Source organism: Fopius arisanus, unplaced genomic scaffold, assembly GCF_000806365.1.
Source record: "Fopius arisanus strain USDA-PBARC FA_bdor unplaced genomic scaffold, ASM80636v1 scaffold00041, whole genome shotgun sequence".
NCBI classification, from domain to species: domain Eukaryota; kingdom Metazoa; phylum Arthropoda; class Insecta; order Hymenoptera; family Braconidae; genus Fopius; species Fopius arisanus.
The window spans coordinates 767260-788655 of NW_011887780.1; the positions used below are offsets into that span (position 1 = coordinate 767260).

Below are 21396 nucleotides of genomic sequence, written 5' to 3' on the forward strand. Positions count from 1 at the left end.
GCGGGGGCGGAAGGGGCAGGGGTTTTGGCGGACGAGGGGGTGAACGTGGGGGAAGGGGCAGGGGGGGATTCGGTGGGGACAGACGATCCTTTGGGGATGACAGGGGGAACTTCGGGAGGAACTCCTTCGGGGGACAGGACAGGAAGTCCTTCGGCGGAAATAATTCAGCGTCTGGACAGAATAAGAAGATAACTTTTGATGATTGAAGTAAGCATCCGGTTTTTTCGGGAATTTTTTTATTTATGTTTTACTGGGGAAGTTTTATCGAATTATATTCGAATTTTATGAATGGAAATGATAAATTATAGTGGAATTTTATAATTTGAAAGATCGCAATTTTTTTAAGTCGTGTATTTTTTTATTCGTTAATAATTAAAAAAAAAAACAATGAAAAAAAAAACGAAAAAAAAACCAGATATAAAAATTATTCACTCGGATTGAATTGACTTTTTTAAAATTCATGATGGCGATTTGAATTTGAATTAATAATAACAATCTTATTAATTATGATTGTTGTTATATTTTATTTATTTGATGGAATGATTATCAGTATTAAATTTACAACGTGTAATAAATATTTGAGATTGTCTCAAATATTAATTGCATTAATCATTGAAATTTGGGTATTCGTGATTGACCGATGGAAATTAGATAATGTTAATAAATATTGATTGTTTATTGTGCAGAGAGGCGCCCGTGGCTCGTGGGGAGAGAAAGCGAATCTAGACCTGAAGTACACCAAGGGAAAATCATTCAGACACGAGAAAACGAAGAAAAAACGAGGTGCCTACAGAGGAGGGCAGATCGACGTATCCGTCAATTCAATTAAATTTGACGATTAGACTCACCCCTTAATTACCCCCTGTTATATACATCTAAATGCCTGTTCGCAATCCCCACTGCATAATTATCAATAAGTCGATGTATCTCAATCATTAATACACATCAAATTAATTCAATATTCCAGTTAGAGACAGTGAGATTCGAAGTGTGAAGAGCATTCTAGTTTTTACGATTTATTTTTCTTTTTTAATTAGTTTATGTCGGGAGTTTATTCAAGTTATTCGTAACTTGTCGTGTAGGTAATCAATGACTTGTGGAGTTTTTTTTTTATGCAAGGAAACTCGTGCGTGTAATCACATGTGACTACAGAATTAATTTGCATATTTCAAGAAAAAAATTTAATAAACGATAAGAAAAAAATTACAAATCGAATTGATTGGTACGAGTATTTTATTTCATTTTATTTCATTTCATTTCCTTATTTCAGGATTCATTTTATCTGACAACTTAGAAGATATTATTATTATTATCATCATTATGAATTTTTTTTTATTACTTTCCCGCACATCGTATTAAAAATAACATTTCTCGATGATTAAAAAAAAGAAAGATTAAAATTCCAATGCCCCAGGCCGGACCGATAAATTTTCTATAAAATATTTTTTATTGAAAAATTCAGTAGTTTTTCTCTAGAATAATTTCTATAGTTAATTTACTATAGGAAAATCAATAGAATATTTTCGGCAAAAATCCCTGGAAGAGGGGAAAAAGGAAAATTATCAAATTTATCCTATAGGTCCTGTTCGTCCTGTGTCTGCTAAATCTATAGCACGAATTCTATAGCTTTTCTATAAAATATTTTCTATAGCTTTTGTGTAAAATATTTTTTTATCGCTTGTATATAAAATATTTTTTATCGCTTTTCTATAAAATATTTTTTATCTCTTTTCTATAAAATATTTCCTATCGCTTTTCTATAAAATATTTTCAATCGCTTTTCTATAAAATATTTTCTATAGCTTTTCTATAAAATATTTTCTATCGCTTTTCTATAAAATATTTTTTATCACTTTTCTATCAAATATTTTTTATCGCTTTTCTATAAAATATTTCCTATAAACAATTATCTATAGAAACCCGAATAAACTATCTTCCATAGAAAAATTCAATAGAACTAGTTCAATAGAATATTTAGTGTCCAATTTTTCGGCGAGGGAAGGGGGAAGGATCACCGAAAAGTGACTTGTTCCACCGACTTCCGGCAAATCTGCGGAGAGCAAGAAAAAGTCTCCCTCCATCCTCGTTTAATTCCTCCACCTGGTTCACTCCTGGTTTTTAGACCGCTTGGTCGGTCACAACTGGCCACAAACAAGCAAAGGACTCCTCTTACTTACAGTCAACCACTGGGCATCCACCTGCACAGACGGAGGTGCTCGACCCCAGGGCAAAAATACGCCTGATACCTGATGTCTACTGACATGAACGGCATTTCGTGATTATCTCGGTATTTTTTCCACCGATATTTGTACTCGTCCCCCGAGTTTTATTTTTCTTGTTTTTTCATGTGTTCGATCGCTAATTGCACCGGTAATATCAATCACTCGTTACTCTTGAGTCGAGTCCGTTCAATTATTGGAATTTTATATCAACAATCAGTTTAAAATGATACTGGCAGCGGTGAGTGAGTTTTTTTTTTATTATTCAGTGAAAAAGTATTATCCGTAATTATTTATTTCTCTTAAATGAAGATCGGTATTTTTTCGGGTCATTTCTCTAGTTCATTTTTCATCGATTTATTTTTTTTGATCGGTAGAAGATCTGGGGTTTATGTGGGATTTTTTTTTTGAGTCTTGAAGGTCCGATTTAGATTGAATTTGAATTTGAAAAATCGGCATATTCATATTTTTCAAAACTTTATGTTAAATATATAAATAAATGGAACTTTATTGTAAAACCGATAATTTTTTATGGGGGAAATCTAAATTTTGACGATTAACTCCAGGAAATACCGATTTTCCCGTGAAAATCGGTAATTGAATCGCGAGAAAATTGCAACCGATTAAATAAAATAAAATAAAGCAAATAAATAAATAGAATTTCTTTGCAAATCGGATAGTCTTTTTTAAATATTCGATTGGTCGATTAATTCCAGGGAATGATGACTTTATTGTAAAAATGGATAATTGAATCGGGAGATAATAGTAACCGATTTTTCGGGATTATATTCGAGTTTTCGATACTTGAATTTATCGTGAGGGTATAGCTTCTCTAAAAGTTTGCGGTGGACGGGCAGAAGGCAGAATCCCACCGGAATTCCAACAATGCGAGGGGGAGTGAAAGAAATCGGTCTCGAGTCGATCGTTCAAAAGAAATAAATTCGAACCGCTGAGCCCCAAGCCTATTGTACCCAAGGCGATCGATAATAATCGGTTTTTCGATTTATCCGATTTTGACCCTGGGGATTTTGGGGGGCAAATGATTCTTCATTTCGAGAAATTCCCGTTAGCATTTGAAGAACAACCGGTGACCCGTTGGAGTCATCGTGACGCTCCTAGGGTCGTACCGTTAGTCGTTTCACTTAACCGGGCATTATCCACGTGTTACAAAATCAGGGGGTATTGATTCATCAAGGAGAGTCGGTTTTTCTCTTCCTGGGGGGACGATCCCCTCGGCGATCGGCCAATTGGCGCCCCAGAGGTTGAAATTTTTCATTGAAGTGGTAACGATTACGGTAATTCGGGAATATCTCTCGATCTACAGGACTTACCGATTTTTTTATTATTACCTTTTTTGTAGCTCTCATTGCGTTCTACAAAAGATGTGGTACAAAAAATTTTGGTAGACCTGTTGGATTCGGAGATATTTGCATCATTCGTTACCGGTTCAGTGGATCGATACCGATCTAGTTGGAATTTCAATGTAAAATATTAATAAAAATTCAATGGAGACGAGGAATAAAGTAATAAAAATGAATTGCAGACGAGAAGGCACTTGATAAGTGTCGCGATAGTATTAGTGATCAGCTCGAGTGGATTAGCTAGTGATAAGCCGCGGAAATGCGCGGGTAGTGGAAATGGACTGAAATACGTGTGGGGAGATGCCCTCACCGATTCCCCTGATTGCATTGGACCTAATGACATGCAGTATCCAGCGTAAGTAAACAACAAAATTAACTATTTCACAATTAATTAAATAAAATTCAATATCACCTTTTACTATTTCCCCTTCTGCAATCGTAAAATCAAAGAATTTTTAATTCCAAGTTTTAAGTTTAATTTTTAAAAAATTTTTAAATTTTTATTTTTTTCGATTTTTAAAAAAATCGATCGATTGGGAAGTCGATAATTGATTAGAAAATTGTTAAATAACAAATGGATAAACCATGAAAAATGGGAAACTGAAAAAAGTAAATAAATATTAAATAATAATTATTATTATTAATAAAAATATGAGAATGAGAATTGATGAAGTCTGAAATTTCGGATAATTGGGAAATTGTTAATTGAACAATTGGTGAATAACAATGACGCAAGTTAGGTGGAAAATTTAATTGATTAAATTCATTAAATTTATCTGATTGTTAGTAAATAAAAATGAGAAATTCGGAGATTGAATCAAAATAGAAAGTTACGGAATTATGAAAATTATTGCAAGAGGTAATTTTCATTAATTTTTTTAATGACTGAATCGTAAGAACTTGTTATAAGTAACAAATAAAATAATTTTTTAAACTAATTAGAGAAATTGGAATTCACGTGTGATTACGAAAATCGGGAGAAGAAGTAATGAAAATTGAGATAATTATTTATTGAAATTATCAAGCTGTTAGGAATTTCAATGTTCAATTAAATATTTATAATAAATTTCATTGAACTTCCCCAATCAATTCGAACTTTCCTAAACAATTATAATTAACCCAATAAATCCTAATAATAATTAAGACTAATAATTATAATGATTTGAAAAAAAAGAATTGTTTACCAAAAAAATAAATAAATGGCGAAATTCAATAATTTGTGGGGAATTGTAAATTCAGTTTTGAAGATGAGGTATGGAAAATTATTAAGATCGTTTTTTTTCGGTTTTTCCTGCAGTGCAGCAATCGCCAGGAGTTTTAAAAATCTGTGGGGAGGAAGTAGTCGAACTGGTCGTGTTTATAATCATCACAACCGCATAAAGGACCCCGAACTCACGCGTCAAGAACTTCTCCACAATTACAAAGCCTCAAGAGGTGAATACACCCTGAGTTCATCCCGAAATGGTGAGTTATCCCTAGAAAATTCTTGCCAATTTTTCCCGCAATTTTCTCCTATTTTTTCATAATTTTTCGAAATTTCTGAAAGAAAATCGCGAATTACTCCACAAAAATGAAAAATAAGAAGAGTTTTTTTAACATATCTCCGTAATTATCGCAGACAAGAAAAAGTGTATTGAACCTTTTTTGTAGATCTAATTAGGGCCTACAAAAAAGGCAATGACAAAAATTTCGCTATCCCCCCCGGATTCCGAGATATTCTCGAAAAAGCGGAGCCACCGACGTGGTGAAGAATAATTAACCGATTTAGTTAACACCCAAGTTTTTCACGAAAATCTCTTAATCCAAGCCGTGTAGCGGAATTATCAATACGACCTTTTTCGTAGATCTTATTGCGCTCCACAGAAAAGGTCATAACGAAAATTTCTCTGTGTCACATAGATTCGGAGATATTCTCAAAAAACTCAACGAAGAGTTGAACCGATTTTCCTTTCTCTCGCGGATAATGAAGTCGTCATTGAATTGTTAAATTGCGAAGAAAATATTGTAATTTTGGAGTAATTTTGAGGGATATTATAACCGATAATTTATGTCGTATGTCCCTGTTTTCACCTGAATGCATGAGCTATGTGGTGTAACGGTATTGCCAAATAATAAACCCGTGAGCCGCTCGATCGGGGGCAATACAGTTATCGGGTCTTCTTGGTGCACATCAGCCCACAAATATGTATAACGGGATTGTAGTTTATATGAACTACTTTGAAAACGAGAAATGTGGCACATGTGATTTTTTTTTATGACTAACTATTGAGTGACAATTATTCAATGCAAGTTTACGCAATCTCTGCGACAAATCGGTTGATACCAATCGCTCGATTCCTGATAACAATATCACGATTTACATGGTGTAGGCATTTATCTGGCTATCGGAGATATCAGGGTTTCCATTTTTTTAGTGGGACAACATGAATATTTCCGGGTGAGATAAAATTAAAACGATTCGCTAGATAAAACGCAGATTTATTGGCAAATGGAACGTCTTCAATCGCCAATAATTTCGGATTGCCAGAGTGAAATTCAAGGATTTTTGATTCATTTTGAAGTCCTGTTTTTAAGCTTTAAAATCAAATAAAAATCATTTCATTCCACTCGGTAGCTTGCGCGTTATTCCTCATTGAAGTTGATTTGTCTGACTCTCCTCTACGTGGAATGTAACAGAATATGAATTTTTTGTCGCAGGTTTTTTGGGGATATCTCGGGATTGACAGGATTTAAGAGAAAAATTGTGGGACAGTTTTTCTAGGAAATTTGATTTTCTATAAAAAAGGTTCTATAGTGGAAACCTCTGGGATCAAAGGGTTCTGAGATAATCTGATTTTCCGTGCGCACCAAAAACTCTTCGAGTTACGAAAATCCCGAAAAAATTTAAATGAAAGAATGCAATGAAGTAAAAAAATAATAAATAAATAAATAAATAAAATGCCAACGTCTAAATGGATTCTAAAAAAAAATATTAGGGGTGGAAGGGATGCCTGGATACCTGATTAATTAATAAATAATGTAAAATTGTATTCAGGTCGGAGTTTTACACCAAAGGAAACATGCGGATCACCAGGTCGGCTGTGCAAGACGCGGTACAACACGACAGCACCGATGTATGGGGTCAGCCTGACTAGCGGTCAGCCGGTAACCATTGTACAGAAATTCCCTGACCTACTCCAGCAGGTGGTCTTCGAGGTTTGCGAGTGAGTTCATTAGTCAACTTCCTATTAACAAAAATCCTTGAAAAACCGATTCTTAACGATATTGAGGACGAAGAAAGCAGTTTTCAGAGTGCCATCGGAGAAAATTACGTGATGCTGACATTTTTACTGTCAAACTGTCACTGTCAAGTCTGTAATTCATTTATCCAATCGATTTACAATTTAATAGTCCAGGATTTTCCTTGGAATTAGGAATTAAAAGGAATTTTAAGAGATGATTTGATCTTTTTGGAGTGCAATTGGAGGAAATAACGTGACAGTGACAGCTTCACTGTCAAATTGTCACTGCCAAGTCTCCAAGAATTGTCTCCAATTAATTTATTCTATTGATTTTCAATTTAATAGTCTCTGATGTAATTTTAAATCAGTAATTAAAAGAAATTTTAAGAGATGATTTGACTTTTTCAGAGTGCAATTGAAGAAAATAACTTGACACTGACATTTCCCCTGTCAAACTGTCACTGTCAAGTCTCCAATTAATTTATTCCATAAATTCCCACTGCAATACCCCCTGATTTCGTTTGAAATCAGTAATTAGCAGGAATCTAGAGATGATTAGATTTTCTGCAAATAAAAAATATCAATGGAATTTCGTTGACGTCCCCTAGTTACTGGAAAGTCAGTGAAATCCTGGAGTCAATCCTCAAATCATTCAGAACAGGTTCTCCTGGTGAATTCGGTACTGAAATAAAAAGAAATCAATGAGAAATTCCCTCGGGTCATTGGGACTATCGGCACGACAACGGGAAAGAGAAACTGAATTGATTGATCAATTTCACTTGTCGATACCATAAAAATAGATCGACGCGATTAACAACAATTCACCAGATTTTCTTGTTATTCCATCAATTTTTAATAACAATACATATATTGTTTAAATTATTCGATAATAAAATCCCAGAACTTTTGGCTTCACGAAATAAACAAAAGATTTCTTGACATTCAATAAATTTTTTTATTCAATTTATGACAGAATAATTATTAAATTAAAAATTAAATAAAAAATTTCAAGAAAAATCTCGTGATATTCCATTCACTGTAATTACTCACGTAAAATCCAGTGCATCTCATTATTTAATTGATATAATCCTAGAAACAGAAATAAAATATGAAATAAATAAATAATAATATTTAATAAATTCGTAAACAATTGTTGAAATAACAGAAAAAAAAAAAATGTAATTGCAGATCCAAAGAATGCGATGTAGTCCACGGAGAATGTACGCAGACATACGTACCGTATCTTTTCCTGGTGATACCTCTGGGCCCAGTGACCCTAACAGGTCAGGATTACGTTCTCGTGGAGAGTGGGTGTGTCTGCAAGCCCAGGAACTCGCTGTCTTCCCACCAGGATGTCCCCACTATTCCTAAACTATAATTAACACAATTGAGACATGAGTTACACTTCCCCGTGATTTTCTGTGAAAATCAGGTGCATCGTAATTAGCAATTAAAGATGGAATATGAGGAGGTCGTGGTTGCCCTCGCTGTCGGGTTCTTCACCTAGGCCCTGAGGTATTCCCACGCTCAATTCTTCCCAACTGAACAAGCCATAACGGTTGCACTGGGGAAATTGCAATGACCCGTCAGGAATGAGTGCCTAATAAAATCGTACATTCTCTAGTTTATTATTTCGCTGCGAATTGAGACCACCAGTAATCTAAAAGAACTTGTGGGTGAGACCAAAAACTCTTCGAGTTACGAAAATCCCGAAAAAATTTGAATGAAAGAATGCAATGAAGTAAAAAAATAATAAATAAATAAATAAATAAAATGCCAACGTCTAAATGAATTCTAAAAAAAAATATTAGGGGTGGAAGGCATGCCTGATATAAAATCGTACATTCTCTAGTTTATTATTTCGCTGCGAATTGAGACCACCAGTAATCTAAAAGAACTTGTGGGTGAGACCAAAAACTCCTCGAGTTACGAAAATCCCGAAAAAATTTAAATGAAAGAATGCAATGAAGTAAAAAAATAATAAATAAATAAATAAATAAAATGCCAACGTCTAAATGAATTCTAAAAAAAAATATTAGGGGTGGAAGGCATGCCTGATATAAAATCGTACATTCTCTAGTTTATTATTTCGCTGCGAATTGAGACCACCAGTAATCAGTAATCTAAAAGAACTTGTGGGTGAGAACTTCGAAATGTTGGGAACATTTTAAGAAATCTTATATTATATACTATATATAGTTTATTTATAATAAATAATATTTAATGATATAATAATATCATTTATTATATTATTATTCTATTATTGTATTATGGAATATTATTTATTTATAAATAATAATATTGTATATTATATATGAGTCGATAGATTTTTCCTCATTTTTTTGATTTTCGAAGATTTCGAATGGTTTGATAAATAAAATAGAGAATTTTCGGTTTTTTTTATTGGAAATTCTTGGGATTTGCGGTTTCTCTAGGAACGAAAGAAAATTTATTTAAAAAAGGGATTCATCTAGATGGAAAACTTTGAAATTCTCAGGGAAATTCAGTCGACAGATTTTTCCACGGTTTTCTGGTTTTTTCTTTCGGATTTTCCGATTTTTAGAAATCTTTTGTTTTGAAAAATTGAAAAATAATTATCAGAATGAAATTTAGGATTAGGAGGATTTATGGATTGAGAAGATCTTAAGGTTTTGGGATTCCGAGTAAATTTTCGGATTTCCTGGGGTTAAAGCTGGAGATAAAAGACTCTGAAATTATCGGAAAAATTCAGTCGACAGATTTTTCCAGAATTTCCAAGATTTCCAGAACTCTTAAACCCTCAGAATAATTCTCGAAATAAAATCCGAAATTCCTAGTTTAAAATAAAAAAGATTGTATTTTTATTTCAATTTTGTATTTATTCAAAATAAATTAAGAAATCCTCACGATTTTAGAATTTCCACTAAACTCTCAGTTTTCCCAAAAAAAAAAATAGAAAAACGTCTTCTGTTTTCCACGAATGATTAAAAAAAGCAGAACTTTACAAAACCCCTAAATGTAATTAAAGTAATAATATTTATAATTGAAATAATGTAATTATCAAAAAGAATTCGTCAAATTTGAATGAAAATTTCGAAACAGAGACAATATAAAAAATTGGGAATAGAAGAGGAAAATTCAGGGAAAATGAGAGATTTCTGCGATGATCTGTCGACCTGATTGACTCGAAGGAGTAATTAAAGGAAAATGAACCGAGAAAATGGCGAATTACACTCAGGAAGACCTGGAAGGTGATGTCCTGAGTCTTTCCTTCGGGATTCTTCTCCCCCAGAGGACTGGGGCTCATCCTCTCGGAAGGAGAATCCCACGGTGGATTACACAACGAATTCCGATGAGTGGCTGACGTACCGTTACTCCTTTGCGGGATCATTCACCTTTTCCATTTGATTCTTTTTTTTCATGGAGGGATCACTCCACCATGCGTCGCAAATATTGACGTGATATTAATTTCTATTGATTCGTCAGTCGTATTTCAGTGGAGAGAATTCAATTAAATTCGAATGATCTAAAAGAAAAAGATCGCATGAGATTTCCTTTCTTCTCCATTTCTCTCCGATCGATTCATCACCAGAGAAATGGATTAAAAAATCGGAGAATGTTAATTAAACGTTCATTAGACATTAATCAATAATTATTTCAATGAGGAATTGCATTTTCATAAATTAATATTCTGTCTCTGTGATTCCCTCAAATAAAATCCTGGAAATCAATGAAAAAGGTGAGAGAAATGATAATTAGATATTGATTAGGCGTTAATCAATAATTAATCTAGAGGCTAATTCCGTTTTTATAAATAATTGAATTCGGTTCTCTGCGATTTGTTTCAATTAAATCCTGGGAATCGATTAAACAATTGAGAGAGATGATAATTAAATACTAGGCACGGATCAGTAATTATTTGAAATTGTTTTACTAATTGTTGAAGAAACTTTCTTATGGGTAATTAAAATCCATTCGCTGTAAAATTTTTCAATTAAACTCCACTGAAGTACTTTTAACAGTTAATTACCTCATAAGCTCGTCGATTTAATTAATCAAATGACATTAGCCCAAACCAACGGACAATCCTCCTAACTCAGTTTTATTTATTGTATATTCAACTTAGTCTGAGGAATAATTAACGATCAATTCCACTAATCACTAATTAACTCCCACAATAATCAGATAATTGAACACAGATTAAATGTAAAATTCAACTGTCAACTCTCCACATGTATAGAGCGGTAAAATTGATAATTTATTTGAATGAAATGAATAATAGACTGATTTTTTGTGTATTTAATTTTTTTTTCATAATTTTTATATCCTCATTCATCTAGTTCTCACTCACTTCAAAAATATACAAATAAATAACTGATCGATACAAATGGTAATCTTTCGTATTTTCGTAATTAAATACTCAACACTAATTCATACTCAATATATTGTTATAATATCGATTGAGGGGAGGCTGATATTATTTGTTTATCCCCCACAAAATAATGAAAACTCAATGTTAAATATTGGAGCACAACTAGTGCTCAAACAGCTGATAAATCTATTGAAATATTTCATAATAAATGAATAGATAACAGTCGTTGCTGTACATTTGTTAATTAAGCTCGAATAAATCGTGAAAATATAATAATATCAATAGATCGATTGATAGCTGTCATGATACGATTGACTCTGGCACCTTCTGGATTTTGAACATCTTTGGGATTTAATTAACCATTAATTCACTAATAATTCCACTACTTCCATTCACTTAAAGTAGAAATACTCAATTCAATTACATTTAATTAATTTAATAATCATCGATTATCCTCGATTTTTTAACAATATTCAATGAATTCGTTAAAAAAAAATCCCAAAAAATAGACAAATACTCCGGTATTATCGAGCAATTACTGCTGTACAAAATCCTCGATGCCTTATCATCGTGTTAACAATGATAAGACAATCTCAGAATTACTCGCTCATTGAGTGCTCATTTAATCTAGTGTATTTAACGCTACGGTAGATTCAATGACATTTCAACAAAAAATTCACGGGACAAATGTACAGCTAGATACGACCTGAATAACAATTTCAATTAAAGAATCAAATGCAACAAGTTCTAACCAAAGATCTGAATAAAATTATCAATAATTACTCAATAATTACTCTCCTTGCGATGATTTCAGTATTAAAACGTTAAACTGAAACAAGTGCAGATTTTTACGGGAGTTTTTTCCCAAATATCTCGGTATCGAAGGGGAATATCGATATTTTGGTGATGACCTTTTTTGTAGCGCGAACTTTTGCCCATAAAAAATGTGGAGACAAAAATTTTGATATCTCTCTTCGTGTGTGAGATACTCGCCGATGATTGGTCGCGAAAAAATGCACGTGTTCTGGTTTGACAGTTTTCAACTGATTTAGTCCAATTAGATGATAAATTAAATATATAACAAGCTTCTTATTTACTTGGCTACTATAATTACATCTTTGGAAGGACAATAAAAGGCAATTATATGCTTTAAAAAATTTATAACTACTCTATGTTGACAGGCGAGCCTGTGGAGGAGTGGTAATACGTGATAAATCGTGATAAATCGATTTCAATATTTTATTGATTGTTCAATTGAATTGAAAATCGTGATTTTCAGGAGAAAACGTCATGTTTGTTAGAGACACTAACTATTTCCCATATTTTACCCCCCAAACTTTATAATTTGCGCAAAAATATTGATGGGTTTTTAAAAATAGCCCACGATAATAAAAATCTAGTGTTACACGATTTTTAGAAAATTTAGTTCTGAAGAAAATTCTCTTTTCTTCTTTTATCGAGAAAGTCTCGTTTCTACGGATTTTTCTTTGGAATATCGAAAATGTTTCTGATAATTATGCGTTTTGCATTTTTTCAAAAATAATGCACTATATTCTATTTAATTATCAGTTTTTGTTTTCCCACAGCGTTGAAAATATTTAATGACTTTTTATCCTAAAACCAGTAATTTTCGTTTAGATATTTCGAGACGTGAAATACGAACGCAATTTTTGATTCTTGCAAAATTTTTCAATGCACCTGGAGAATCAGAAATATTAAATACCAGCGCTGAGGAAAAATATATTTTTGCGAAATATTTGCATTTCGCTTGTGGTATTTCTCCAGTCGAATTACCTAGAGACGATTGTGATGAGGTTTTAATTATCATGATCATGTGGCTCTCGAGGATGATTATGATGGGTATGACCTGGGGTGGACTCCTCCGATGGTTATTAATTTCGAATATTTTTATTTGAAAAATTTTTTAAAAAAGATTTTTTCAATCTTACTGATTACCGAGAGAATTCACTCAAAGCTGTCATTGACAGGATCATCTTCGAGAGCGATATAATTGTTGCTATTGGAAACCAATGGAAATCCCTTGGAAAATACTCGACTGGAGAATTACTGCAATAAATCTGTTGCCAAGTGTTAAACTAGGAGAAGTGAATTTTTTATCGAGACGAGTTTCCAGCGAATATCTCGGAATTGAAGGAAGATAACGATATTTTCATAAGAACCTTTTTTCCAGCTCTCATAATTTTCTATAAAAAATGTTTCCACAAAAAAATCGCTATGCCCCTTCAATTCCGAGATATCGGCTAAAAACTCGCCTCGAAAAAAGTGTACTTATCCTATTTCACCACTTCGGTATTGAAATGATTAAATACTTCCCTCGAGCCCCGGATAGTTAGCAAAAATATATTCTCCTCTTGTTACAACAGCAAGATCAAATTCCCCCACTCCTCAACAGAAGCCAAATATCCTTTTCCAATTCACTTTAATATTAATTCATTTATTACGAAAGATATATTCACTTTATAATATACGCACGCTGCGTCAGACTAGAATCGTAATGTCACTCAACTCTCACCTGAAAAATCAACTAATCCTCGTAACAGTAAGAATAATAGAAAAAAAGCCTCTCAAACATTTGAGTGTAAAAAAAAATTGATAAAATCCAGTGAAATAACTGACGAAAGTAAAAAAAAAATGGCTATCAGTACACGAGTGGCTCTCGCTGCTGGCAAAAGATATTTACACTTTTGGAGAAAAGAAAAAATAATTGCACCTGCAAATAAAGTGGCATTCACTCATCCCTCGAGACAAAAAAAAAAATCATGCAGATTTTGTCGATCTGTTCAATTCCACTTATCAGTTGTCACTCTCGGCGTAATCATCGCTGTCACCACTATCGTAACTCTGTCCTTTAGACTCATTGCACTTGTCGTAGTCCCTCGGATAACAATCACGTGTTTTGCTGTGACCATTTGGGTCAGAGGTAATACTATCCAAATCAACAGAAAACGCGTCTTCCTCCATTGCTGGCTCGTACAGCCTGAAATATTTATTCAATTGCCCTTAATTATGAATAAATTACTATTGTCAGATGTCGAGTAACAGCGGACGTCATTATTTTATTTATAAATTGCCTTGTTTGTCTCTCAAATTCTGGTGGAATTTTCACGCAAAATGAATTTAGAAAGAATTTATTTGTATTTCGTAATTATTTTATTAAAAAATATGGAAAAATCTTGAATAAAATGGAATTGTTCAAGGCGGTATGAATTTAATTCAATTCAATTAATATGAATTAATTTATGATTTAATGAATTTAATGAAGGAAATAAAATTGGTAAAGGTGATATGAAGAATTTAGATAGATCGAGGAAAATTGATATTTCTATCGCGAATTTCATGGTAAATAAAAATGAAATCTTACATTTGATCGTTCTGGTCATTCCCACTCTCCTCTGCCACCAGAAGTTCATATTCATCAGCAGCGAATCGATCCCAGTCCGACATCTGCAATAAAAACCCAAAATTAATCCAAAAAACCAAAAAATGTTATCCAAAATCCATTATAAATCTCGATAAATTCCAAAAACTATTGATTTTACAGAAAAACATGAAATAACATTTTTTCTCCGAAAATTCATGACCCACAAAAAAGTCCCCCACGACTTCTCCCTCAACCCGATATCTCCCACGAAAAATCGATACTTCCACACAAAATCGATCACTCAAAATAAACGCATTCCACCTTGACTCAATTATCAGTAAATATCTCCTAAATAAATAGAGATACAGAAATTTCCATAGATATCTTTTTTGCAGATCGAGAAGTGACCGAAAGAAAAGATATTCACAAAAATTTCGCCATCTCCCCTCATTTACAAGATATTCCCGGATAATTGGCGGGCACAGAAATATAACACGCGTGTAATTAATGATTTAATTGGATTATCAGAATGGACAAAAATAAAAAAATAGTTTATTAGTTTTTAATGAATCACCTCGTGACCATCAGCATCCTGATCCCTGCTGGTGGATGCAAAGGGGTCTCTCTGCTCATGATCGAGATATTTCTCAAGATTGAAGAAAGTATCAAAGAAAATGGATGTCATCTTGCACCTTTTGAGATCTCTCAGGGATATTTTCCCAGGTATCTCAGGATGAATCATATCGAGCATCTGACACAGACAATCCTCAAAAGGTAGAGTTTCCATTCCAATGGCCTCCATTCTGTGCAGCTGTTCCTCATAAAAGTATTCCAATTCATACATGGACAAGTAGCCATCACCATCGAGATCCATACACCTGAACCAGTATTCCACAGCTGTTGGATGATTCTTGTCCTCCTCGCTAAGTAAAAACCACACGAACTCGGTATACGTCATCTTCTCGTCGGCCTGACGTCCCTTACCACCACGTGTTACAGCACCACTGAATATTCTCTCGATTAGCCTCGTCGACAGGGCGTGATCGTTGTGCCTTGTCAGGTCCATCTTGTCGATAAGGAGATCGTGATCTCTATCTAGCTCCCAGAATTTACAGTAAATCACGTAGAAGTGCTCGTAACTGAAGTACGATGTCACTTGGTTTATGTCCTCCTCGTGCTCAAGAATTGCTATTATCTCCAGGAGATTACTCCTGCGTACCTCGGAGACACTTATTTTTCCACTCCAGCTACGATTCACGCAGTAGAAAATTCGAGCGATTACCTGGGGACATTGTTTCTTTTGTTATTGCTAAGTGGGGAACGTTCATCATTGAAATTTAGTGTTTCATTGTTCTCGTAAGTGTTTAGGAAGAAAATTCCATTTTTTTAACACTCACGATAGAATTATTTAACAAAAATTTATAGTTGTATTAATTCACGTGAATAAATTGAACCGAAAAAAATTGAATTATCCATCAATTAAATTATAACAATTATTTTTTTTACGCAATTCAATTATTTCTGAAAAATTATTCTGAATTTCCTGAACTGTAGGATTTTTTGATTTATCTAAAGCCCTCAAAAAAACTTAATAACTAATTTTCCGTGTAGAATATTCAACAAATTCCCCCGAATTAATAATAAATAGATGAGTAAATTAATTAATTAATTAATTTCGTTGATTCATCCATTAAGATAGATAAAAATTGGTATCAACGCACCGTATGAACGTAACGAGAATGGAATTCCGTGGCTTCCTTGAGGAAAGTGAGTCCTGGATGTGTTTCAACGACATCCTGGATGAGGCAGACAAGATCCTCCGGTAGGATGGAGTCCCTCGCGCCCCTGGTCATGATCCTGACGAATTTGCTAGCAGAATCGTGATGGGTCTTGCAAACTTCCCTCCAGAAATTGATAAAACCCATCATCTCGACACTGGAACTCTTGTCCCCACCAGCAGCCAGGAACAGGGGGACTTTCCAATAAATTGGCAAATCGCATGCCTTTGAAATAACGTGAAATTGTCCTCTCGTGGCACGATGACCTGGCAAACTCTCAAATGCCTTCGTGATCTTGGTTATTGTCGCCTCGATCTGGGAGAGTGGAGTTGGCTTGCCACCTGGGAAGTAGAATCGAGGGATACGAACGTTTTTGTTGGCTTTTACGTGACGTTGGAGGGTCGTGTGAGGTGGAAGGACCTTCGACTGCTGCTGTTGGATCCTCTCTCTGACGTACGACTGAAAAATGTCGAAAATTTCATTACAAAATTGATTTACGTATTTATTTTATTCTATTCATTCATTTATTTATTCATTTATTCTAGAAAATCATTGATAACTTTTTATAACTTTTATTAACTTGATGAAAAATAAATTGTAATAGTTCAATTTATAATTAATAATAATTTAATAATAATAATTTAATGTTTTTATCCATTTTTTTTTTTAATTAAAGCTTTAATCTAAAAGTAATTGTGATTTTTCTTGGATTTGTTCATTGTATTTTAAAAAATGGAAATTGCTGGCAATTTTCTTTATAAAAAAACAATGATTATTATTTTTTATTATTGTTTGTATTGATTGTAATATTTTTATCAATTTATAGATCATTCCATTTTCAATTCAATCGTTTTATCAATTGACAAATTCAATTAAAAAAGACTTTCAAATTTTATTTAAATTTCTAATAAACAAAAATTCAAATTTTCACTTGATTTTTAATTAAAGTTAATTATTTCATGTTCTTCCTGGAATTTGGATTGATTTCTGAATTCTAAATCTCCATTGAAGTTACCAAATGATTATTGAGAGAGATATAATTGTTATAAACAAGACATGATTAAATGAATTGAATTCGAATAGCGAAAAGAGGAAATTGAATTCGCAGTGAGATTTTTAAGAGAAATAAATGGTTTTCTTTCAGTGGTGAAAGGGGATATGTTAATTTCCCGTAGTTTTCGATGATTATTCCCCTGTTGCACCAAGTCATCATTGTTCTCTTGTCCTTTTGTTAATGCAATTCAATACAACATTCTTGCAACTTCAAACCTGTCCATTTTCTCTTGATTATAATTCTCTCGGACATTCTTGAGACTCGAGGGAGCAGAACTTGCGGAATCGGATTTTCTACGGCTTCTCAATGACGTAATAATCATTCTTACTGCGTTTACTCTCTCGGTTAATTCTAATTTTTCAGTTGTCTTTTAAACAATGCAATTTGCGTTGTTATAAACATTTTTAACAACTCGCCACGAAAGATAAAACGCGTAGTGAACTCTAAAACGGTTTTGGGTTAATATTTACGAATCTAAAGGAGACGGAGAATTTTCGTAGAGAACTTTTCTGTAGCTCTCGGAATTATCTTTAAAAAAGTCATCAACGAAAATTTCTGTACATCGCATTGTTCCCGAGATATTGAGAATAAAGTAATCTTTCATTGGGAGTGAAATGAATTTGAAAGATTGGAATGGACATTTTTAATTATTAATTACTCCGCCGTCGCTGAGTGAAATTTCGTGATTTTTTTTTTATTTTGAAGGCGATTTTTCGGACTTTAAAATGAAAATTGATTCATTCGAATCGCATCTACCGATCAGGCGATATTGGCGGTTTGAAAATGTAATGACTAATCTCAAATTGTGAGAAATGTTTGGAGAATAAAAGAAGACTTGTGAAAAAGCTAACAAAGGACTAGAAAAAGTGATAGAGAAAAATAGATAAAAGAAAACGTGTAGAATCTTCAATAACTCGACATGAAAGAACTGAAAAATTGAATTGTTCTCCTGCCATAAAAAAACTACAACAAAAAACGTCAATGACTCAACTAGTCATTGTAACGATTTCGGCCGCGTATCCCTGAATCTAAGAGAGATAACGTTTTTTTTCCCAGAACCTTTTTTCTAGACTCCAACGAGACCTACAAAAAAGTTCCCTACAATTTTTCTCTATCTCTCTTAGATTCCGAGATATCTACCAATTAAATCTACGATTTTCTCTCTACCTCTTTTCTACTGAATTACAAACATGAAAATCGCAAATTAAATTCAATTTTCAATCCTAAATAATTCCAGGTCATAATATCCAATGTCCAATAACAATTCCAAATAGTCGTTCGGTAGAAATAAAATTGTTTTAATAAGAGATACAATCCCTAAAAATTCTGGGATGAAAATAAAAAAAAATTGAATAAATGAAGAAATTAAAGAGAAAAAGTGAAATACCTGAGTCTTGACGGCCTCAGTGCCTCCATTTCTGACATTATTCCCCCCAGGAGTTGCCCTGGGTCCCCTCTTATCCAACAAAAGTTCACTGGGGCACTTTTCAAATATAAGAACCCTCTCAGCAACCGATCCCCTCGTCAAAAACGGTCTAACAGGATTGACAACTCCTTGGGAATCACTAGCAGCAGCAGCAGCAGCCGCCGCCCTGATGTGCTGCTTCTGCTGACTAGTCAGCTCAGGATGAGGCACCTGATCAGCCCTGCTCCTGGGTGAGGTGATCCTGGGGCCCCACCTAGTCACCACCACCTCCTCCCTTCCTTCCTTATCCTGATAATTCGCTGATATTTTTTGCTTCTGCTGTAAAAAATGAATGGCCTGCTCAGCAACAATTCCATTAGACGTGAGCTTCGGCTTCTCCTTGATAATCGCTGGCTTCTGCAATTTCCTGGGTGCTGACGACTCCTCACCGATGACAGCACCAGTCTTGAGAGCATTGATGAGTCTCTCCTCTTCCCTCGCCACTTCATCGAGATAAGCAGTGGCTGAATTATTGGATTTACATCCAGATGTCGATTCACTGAATAATTTATTCTTGAGGGGCCAAGTGGTCATTCCTGGTGACTGATTGGTGATCAGAGATTCATCCTGAGGCTTCGGTGATGCCAATAAAACGCTGAGGGGTCTCTTTGGTGCATCCCCTGGAAGAATTGTCTCGATAGTCTCACATATTTCAGAGCTACCTGACAAAATCAATGGCTTCGGCACTATCTTCGGCTTCGCCTGGATCTGGGGCTTCACCTGGGAGTTCCTCTCGAATTTCTCCAGGGCAAATTGAATCGACGAGGGCAGTGTCTTGGACAAATAAGAGCGTTGACGTGCCCTGTCCTCGACTACGAAATTATTCACGAGTTTCTCGAGACCAGAGTCTGTCTCCTGGTGGTGGGAATTACCTGGGATGTCACCTGTCATTATTCCCTTGATGGTGGTGAATTTTTTACTTCTTTGGGGGGTCGAGGGGGTCAGGGCACTGCCAAATTTGTCGGCTGCTGTTGCATTGCTGTGACAGGTGAGAATTTCTGTCGGGGCTAGACCACGACTCTTCCAGGTCTGGTAGATTGCCTCTGCGTGGTCGCTTATTTGTTTTGCTATTGCTGCTATGTCTTCTTCACCTGGGTCACCTGGAAACTTTGGACGCACCTCGTGTTTGGCTGTGGCTGCCATGTCATCGGGTATCAGGCGGGTGTACATTTAGGGTGGGTTATTCTTTTTTTATCAGGTCCCCAGGTATGATGGCGAAGATTGACGTGGTGATGGATAATGCATGGCAATTTGGGGGCCTTCCTCGCTTCATCGGGATCCAACAGGCAATTTACACGACTGCTTCGGTATCTGGAACAACAAAACGGTTTCTGCAATTTTTTTTCAGGTCTTCTGGAACGGCGTATGGAAATTTAACCGGAATTTTTGGGAATATCTCCGGAACCGAGGGAGGTAGAGACTTTTTGGTGATTATCTTTTTTGGAGAACTTTTTGAGAACTACAGAATTAGTTATTATGAAAATTGCGATATCTCCATTGATTTTGGAGATATTTTTGAAAACCTAGTGGAGAGGTAATTTAAAAAAATGAAGAGGTTCACATCCATCGGAATTTTTGGGAATATCTTCAAAACCGAGGGAGATAGAGATTTTTTACCGCCTATCTTTTTTGTAGAACTATTCAAGAACTATAGAATAAGTTATTATGAGAATCGCGATATCCTTCTTTGTTTCGGAGATATTTCAGAAATCACTTAAAAAAGTAATTTCCCAGAAAATGCACCTCTACTCAAATCATTATTACCATTCGGATTATTAACCCACAAATCCTCAATTAGAAATATTTAAACATATCAATTAACAATACAATAAAATAATGTCTAAAATTAATAATTAAATCAAAATTGGCAACAAAAATATTGAAAATAAATTCCATTTCATACGAATCTCTTGAAACTGGGGCAAATTATTTATAATAAACACTTATAATAATTAAATAATTTATAATTAGAGGGACCGATAAACGAATTTAATTTAAAGAATGTAGAATAACTGATATTCAATTACGATTAATTTGAACTGAGGTCTCTGTACTATCCGTTGTTAGAATGCAAGTAGAAAACTAAAAATAGTAACAGTACCTCGAACTCATCGGAGGGGCGATGGAAATGCCCCCGATTATTACACAACTGTTTACACATGTCAATTGACTCATTCAATCGAGATAGCGATAGATGATTAATTAAAATTGCACGAGGTGAGATTTATTTCGGTGATCAATTGCATATGATCAATAGCACTTGACCAATGATTTATTGCACTCGAAAAATCCCTCCGATATTCAGTCCAAGTCCTTCGATTGTTTAAAAACAATGCAATAATTAGATAAGACTATCTCAATGCAACATCACGTAGGAACATTGTCAAGGGTTTAATTACTAAATTATCGGATGGTCGGGGACTATTTTTAGTCGCTCGTTGCAACGATTTAACGATTGATTTAACGATTGATTTTCATGCATAAATAAATCTCGGGATTTTTTAACAATAAATTCAATTATTTGGGTTGTTAATTATAAATAATTGTAATAATAATTAAGGGTAT

The 21396-nt window shown here is 34.2% G+C and overlaps 3 protein-coding genes across 5 annotated transcripts in view; 2 read left to right on the plus strand and 1 right to left on the minus strand.

The window, feature by feature from the left end:
* The window catches only part of LOC105266792 (Mitotic spindle and nuclear protein), a 4373-nt gene extending 3158 nt beyond the window's left edge, over positions 1-1215 (plus strand). The window contains exon 4 of the mRNA XM_011305206.1: positions 687-1215. Coding sequence (XP_011303508.1) covers positions 687-842 — 156 coding nt within the window. The 3' untranslated portion in view covers positions 843-1215. The remainder of the gene's footprint in view (positions 1-686) is intronic.
* Positions 1216-2164: 949 nt separating this feature from the next.
* On the plus strand, positions 2165-9036 carry LOC105266793 (uncharacterized). 2 transcript variants are annotated; one of them, XR_892191.1, is made up of 6 exons: positions 2165-2460; positions 3763-3935; positions 4878-5044; positions 6615-6783; positions 7990-8416; positions 8645-9036. XR_892191.1 is itself a non-coding variant. In XM_011305207.1 (5 exons), exons 1-5 carry the CDS (start codon positions 2446-2448, stop codon positions 8177-8179), a joined length of 714 nt encoding a protein of 237 aa, XP_011303509.1. In that variant the 5' UTR covers positions 2165-2445; the 3' UTR covers positions 8180-9035. The 2 variants fall into 2 exon arrangements, 1 of the variants encoding a protein (XP_011303509.1); XM_011305207.1 differs by having other exon boundaries at positions 7990-9035.
* A 4302-nt stretch (positions 9037-13338) lies between these two features.
* The window catches only part of LOC105266795 (uncharacterized), an 11800-nt gene continuing 3742 nt past the window's right edge, over positions 13339-21396 (minus strand). For both annotated transcript variants that reach the window (XM_011305208.1, XM_011305209.1), the window contains 5 exons: positions 18754-20142; positions 16256-16771; positions 15109-15816; positions 14535-14617; positions 13339-14150 (listed from right to left, as the gene is read on the minus strand). In XM_011305208.1, the coding sequence (XP_011303510.1) occupies positions 13967-14150; positions 14535-14617; positions 15109-15816; positions 16256-16771; positions 18754-20001 (2739 nt within the window). In that variant the 5' untranslated portion in view covers positions 20002-20142 and the 3' untranslated portion in view covers positions 13339-13966. The remainder of the gene's footprint in view (positions 14151-14534; positions 14618-15108; positions 15817-16255; positions 16772-18753; positions 20143-21396) is intronic.